The sequence below is a fragment of the Herpailurus yagouaroundi genome, unplaced genomic scaffold (genome assembly GCF_014898765.1).
Source record: "Herpailurus yagouaroundi ecotype Mexico unplaced genomic scaffold, PumYag 190, whole genome shotgun sequence".
NCBI classification, from domain to species: Eukaryota; Metazoa; Chordata; class Mammalia; order Carnivora; family Felidae; genus Herpailurus; species Herpailurus yagouaroundi.
Window position 1 is genome coordinate 19,765,513 of NW_024412421.1, and position 6,306 is coordinate 19,771,818.

The 6,306-nt window shown below is 36.3% G+C and overlaps 1 protein-coding gene across 5 annotated transcripts in view; it reads left to right on the top strand.

Annotated features, from left to right (window-relative positions):
• The window catches only part of NFATC3 (nuclear factor of activated T cells 3), a 142,797-nt gene that overhangs the window by 42,478 nt on the left and 94,013 nt on the right, over window positions 1-6,306 (top strand). For 4 of the 5 annotated variants that reach the window (XM_040498434.1, XM_040442862.1, XM_040498432.1 and 1 more), the window contains exon 2: window positions 3,523-4,657. The exons of the other annotated variant lie outside the window; for it this stretch is intronic. In XM_040498434.1, the coding sequence (XP_040354368.1) occupies window positions 3,523-4,657 (1,135 nt within the window). The remainder of the gene's footprint in view (window positions 1-3,522; window positions 4,658-6,306) is intronic. 5 annotated transcript variants of the gene reach the window in all.

A 6,306-nucleotide genomic window follows, 5' to 3' on the forward strand; every position in this document is an offset into this window, starting at 1 on the left:
CCCCTCCCTTCAGGTACTTTAATTGGGTTTTCTGGTTTTTGCAGCCTAGAACATTGTATTTCATACAGAACCATTTAACTCTTAAATTACATTAAAATTAAAAATAATATCCTGATTGGAGAAACTAAAGTAAAACTGATACTTGTGTCCTAATGTTTTTTTTTTTTTTTTAATTTTTTTTTTAACGTTTATTTATTTTTTTGGGACAGAGAAAGACAGAGCATGAACGGGGGAGGGGCAGAGAGAGAGGGAGACACAGAATCAGAAACAGGCTCCAGGCTCTGAGCCATCAGCCCAGAGCCCGACGCGGGGCTCGAACTCACGGACCGCGAGATAGTGACCTGAGCTGAAGTCGGACGCTTAACCCGACTGCGCCACCCAGGTGCCCCATAATGTTGTTTATTAAAACAAGTCTTCTAAAACAAATGTTTCTACATAGTAGGAGTGCTAAAAATGGCTGCCCTAAGGTCTAGTATCTCTACCTTTAGGAATTTATTCTTGGAGAGGGATTCAAAACAAGAGAAAAAGCTGTATGTATAGACATGTTCAATGCTACATTATTTATAAAAATAAAAAGTAGGAAATAGCTATGATCATTGACTTGACATTTTACATGGCCTTGAAAATTGCTTAGGAATTTCTTACAAGCTTCAATAAAATATAAAAAACATTAAAGGACAAAGTTGTATGTTATATAGGCAAAACATATCTAGGCTGTTAGAAGTCAGTATAGTGGTTACTTTTGGTGGAAAGGTAATGATTGGAAGCAAGCCAAAAGGGGCTTTTAGGGGAGAGAGACACATAGTACAAGCGGGGGAGGGGCACAGAGAGAGAGAGAGAGAGAGAGAGAGAGAGAGAGAGATACGGAATCTGAAGCAGGCTCCAGGCTCTGAGCTGTCAGCACAGAGCCCAGTGTGGGGCTTAAACCCATGAACTGCGAGATCATGACCTGAGCCAAAGTCGGATGCTTAACTGAGCCACCCAGGCGCCCCAGGATTTTTTTTTTTTTAAGGGTAATATTATAAGGTATGTCTTATGTCACAGTTTATTGAGCTATATATGATGTGTGCACTTTTATGATGTATCTTGTACTTTAATAAAAGGTTTTTTTAGGAAAAAACCTCCAAAATATTATGATCCATGGCTTTATAAAAATATATACATATATAGACAAATATATACATGAAAATATTAAGTGTTAGGTGATAGCACTTGTTTATGATTTTCTTAAAGTCAGATAAGAAACAAATGTTTTTAACTTTTAAAAAACATTTTTAACTGTGATAAAATATGCATAATATTAAGGATGCCTGGCTGGCTCAGTTGGTAGAACATGAAGCTCTTGATCCCCAGGTCATTAGTTCAAGCCCCACATTGGGTGCAGAGTTGACTTAAAAGTTGAAATATATATGTTTAATAATATAAAAATTTAATGAAAATTTATATATGTATTTAAATAATGCAGCTATAAAAATACAAATAAAAAGCATAGTATAGACACACACACACACAATGCTATGCTTTTTATTTGTATTTTTATAGCTGCATTATTGGGATACAGTTCATATACCATACAATATTTACAGAGTAGTGTAACCATCACTACAGTCAATATGAAAACATTTTCGTCAGTACAGAAAGAAACCCAATATCCACTAGAAGTTACTTCCCATTTTCCCCAAACCTCTTCTTTTTGTTGTTTATTAAATTAATATTTATTTTTATTTGAATATAGTTGACACCCAGTGTTACATTAGTTTCAGATGTACAACATAATGATTCAGTATCTCTGTACGTTATGCTATGCTTACCACAGTTGTTTATTTTTAAAAGCTTTTTCCTCCACCTTTTGTTAATGTCAAATGTGGGTTTTCTTCTTTGGAGCTCTGACCTTCTTACTTATCTTGATTCAGTAAGTGGAGTGAGAGAGTTGACTGAGTGATGTACTTCAAAGGATGTTTCAATTTATTAGGAAATACTTCAGAGTTAAAAAAAATAATATAACATACCCATCTTAAATTCTAAAAAGGGAAAGATAAGGTTATTAGCAGCTAGTGAGTTCTTGCTAAATATTAGTCATTATATTAGGTTGCTTGTCTTCAAATTGTCTTGTGTGTTTTAGTTGATGTTGATACTCTCCTCTTGACAATTTTATAGAAAAAAAAAAGGCTGCCTTAGAAAACTGAGGTTAAATAACTCGTCCAAGTTTGCACAGCTTTGGAATGGCAGAGCCAGGGTTTAAACCTAGAGGGTTTTGGGGCGCCTGGGTGGCGCAGTCGGTTAAGCATCCGACTTCAGCCAGGTCACAATCTCGCGGTCTGTGAGTTTGAGCCCCGCGTCGGGCTCTGGGCTGATGGCTCAGAGCCTGGAGCCTGTTTCCAATTCTGTGTCTCCCTCTCTCTCTGCCCCTCCCCTGTTCATGCTCTGTCTCTCTCTGTCCCAAAAATAAATAAATGTTAAAAAAAAAAATTAAAAAAAAATAAACCTAGAGGGTTTTGTTGTTTAGTACATGTAAAAACTCTTTACTGAATGTGTTCACTAACCACATTTTAAAAGTTCTGCCATTATGAGGTTTACTTTAATAATCTATCATAAGTTAAAAGCTGTGATGAGTTATTTTCTAATTGAGGTAAAGGATCCAGTGGGATCACGTGGCTCTTGCAACCTGGTTTGCTATATTAAAAGATACAAATTCTTGATGGTATGACAGTGGAGCAAAAAGCTACTATTAATCATAAAAATTTCTTTATCGAAAAGTTCTGGGATTACTACAAGGAGACCGAGGTCTTAGGTTAAATGATATGACTAAGAGCTCATAGAATCTAGGTCTCCTGAGTTGAGTCTGTAATTCTTTTAATTAGTAAACTTAGTAGTGTGTGTGCTTATAACTAAAAACCTTTCAAAGACTTTGTTCTATCCTTTATTCCATTTTGACTGGCAGACCCCAGATGAGGCTGAATTTATGTGATTATATCATTTTATAGTTCTATGAATGTTTTTTAGAATTATGGATATGATTATTTCTTTTAATAGAAGCATTTGTTTTCAGATGGTTTCTGATTCTCATTTTAGAAAATGGAAACAAGAAGAGAAAAAAATTACATATATAACCACAAATATAAATATGTAATAATTTCATGTATCTGTGGAAATAACCAGGTAACTTTGTAAAAAAACACACGTTGGGGCGCCTGGCTGGCTTAGTCAGTAGAGCTTGCGACTTTTGATCTTGCGGTTGTGAGTTCGAACCCCACGTTGGACGTAGAGATTACTTAAAAAAAATTAAAATTGTTGGTGCTGGCAAAGAAGTGGTTTGAATGTAAATAAAACATACATACCATTCTCTTAGTGGAGCTAATGGTACACATTTTATGTCCTACTTTTTTCTCTCAAGATTATTATTTACTTTCTCATCCAGTAATTTATACATCTAAATTTTCTAATTTCTTGTTTTGTTGATTTTTTTCTTTTTCTTTTTCTGTTCTTTTTTGTTTTTGTTTTTGTTTTGCTTTCCCCCCATAGATCTTGAGCCAGATGATTGTGCATCCATTTACATCTTTAATGTAGATCCACCTCCATCTACTTTAAACTCACCACTTTGCTTACCACATCATGGATTACCGTCTCACTCTTCTGTTTTGTCACCATCGTTTCAGCTCCAAGGTCACAAAAACTATGAAGGAACTTGTGAGATTCCTGAATCTAAATACAGCCCTTTAAGTGGTCCCAAACCCTTTGAGTGTCCAAGTATTCAAATTACATCCATCTCTCCTAACTGTCATCAAGAAATAGATACTCATGAAGATGACCTACACATAAATGATCCAGAAAGGGAATATTTGGAAAGGCCTTCTAGAGATCATCTCTATCTTCCTCTTGAGCCATCCTACCGGGAGTCTTCCCTTAGTCCTAGTCCTGCCAGCAGCATCTCTTCTAGGAGCTGGTTCTCAGATGCATCTTCTTGCGAATCTCTTTCACACATTTATGATGATGTGGATTCGGAATTGAATGAAGCTGCCGCCCGATTTACTCTTGGATCCCCTCTGACTTCTCCTGGTGGCTCACCAGGAGGTTGCCCTGGAGAAGAGTCCTGGCATCAACAATATGGACTTGGACACTCCTTGTCACCCAGGCAATCTCCTTGCCACTCTCCTAGATCTAGTGTTACTGATGAGAATTGGCTGAGCCCGAGGCCAGCCTCAGGACCCTCATCAAGGCCTACTTCCCCCTGTGGGAAACGACGGCACTCCAGTGCTGAGGTTTGTTATGCTGGGTCCCTTTCACCCCATCATTCACCTGTTCCTTCTCCTGGTCACTCCCCCAGGGGAAGTGTAACAGAAGATACCTGGCTTAATGCTTCTGTCCAGGGTGGATCAGGCCTTGGCCCTGCACTTTTTCCATTTCAGTACTGTGTAGAGACTGATATCCCTCTGAAAACAAGGAAGACTTCTGAAGATCAAGCTACCATACTACCAGGAAAATTAGAGCTCTGTTCAGATGACCAAGGGAGTTTATCACCATCCCGGGAGACTTCAGTAGATGATGGCCTTGGATCTCAGTATCCTTTAAAGAAAGATTCATCTGGTGACCAATTTCTTTCAGTTCCTTCACCTTTTACCTGGAGCAAACCAAAGCCTGGCCACACCCCAATATTTCGGTGAGTCGATGGAAATGGCTGCTGGTCATTTTTCATGCTTATGTGTTACTGGTGGCATGTGACTGCATTATATATATGGAATGGTTTGATGCCCCCCCCTTTTTTTCTAGTGTCTTCCAGACAAATCAATTAAAGTCTGCATTTATTTTCCCTTTAGTCTTAAAAGAGCCTTCAGATAGGCTAGGCTTATCATTTTAAAAGTATATAGATAATGAATTGTAGATAATAATAAATTATATTGAAAATTCCCTAGAAAGAATTTTCTTATTTAAAAAGCTTTATGTAAAACATTGATTACAGTAGGAGTTAAATTACAAAAAAAATACTAATTGGGAACATGTGTTTTATATTTTTAAGACCTTATTATACAAATGAAATTTGTTTATTGTGGCAAGTTCTTTTCATAATTTATTTATCTTTTGATTTTATAAGTTTGACTTTTTTATTGTAGAGAAATTTTAACATTTTATGTATTTAAATTTGTCTTCTGCATGGGTTTTGGATTTTGTGTTATATTTGAAAGCCTTACCCCAGTCTAAAATAATTACAAATAACAATCTAACTTGCACATGTTTTAAATAAAATTTTTATGTATACATTAGCTTTATAATGTATATAATACATATTAATTATATTTATGTGTACATGCATATATTATATATTAATAATTGTATATATATGAATATATATTTGAATTTTGAGTCTAGCTAGGAGCTGGAGTAGAGAACAGTTTAAAAGTAAGTAAGTAAGAGTGTAAGAGCAAGTAAGTAATTCTAGATAACTGGAGTAAGAACAGCATGACTCATTCCAAATGACTTCTCAGTTGTCATAATCCTGTTTTATAGAATCAATCTAGTCTATATAATTGTTTAGAAGAGAACTTTTTTTAAAATGCTTTTTCAGTGGTATGAGTGTTTATTTCTGGATCCAGATCTTTAGAAAAATATGTGGAATTATGGTATTGAAGATATCTTTGAGCCTATCATTCTGCTTTTGAAAAGTATCTTAATCTTTGTAGGGGTTTGCTTAAGTCTGCAGAACAAGTGTAGAAACTAGCTGAGAGTTGAAGTTGAGTTGTTTCAGACTAATAAAAATTAATACCTTTGAGCTTCATAATAAAGCTAGGCTGAGGACATTGAGAGAGGCAATTTAGAAATGTTAGCAGTGAATGAATGAAGCAATGTAGGAATGGTAGCATTTCATTGGTGGAAGAGACCTTAAAAGTCCAATTTCACCAGTCACTAAGAAGATTTTTTTTTTTAACATTTATTTTTTGGGAGAGCGCAAGCAGGGGAGAGGCAGAGAGAGGGGGACATAGGATCTGAAGCAGGCTTTGCGCTGACAGGCTGACAGCAGTGAACCCAATGTAGGGCTCGAATTCCTGAAGGAGATCATGACCTGAGCCAAAGTTGGACACTCAAGCAAATGAGCTACCCAGGTGCCCCAAAAGATGTTTTTAATATAAATTATTGTAGGTTGGGTCCTTTAATATTTGACCTACAGACATATAAGTTGTTTCTTTTTAAATCCTGTATTTTCATTGTTAATATATCTAAATGAGGGGTGGTTGGGTGGCTCAGTCAGTTAGGCATCTGACTTTGGCTCATATCATGATCTCATAGCTCGTGAGTTCGAGCCCTGCATCTGGC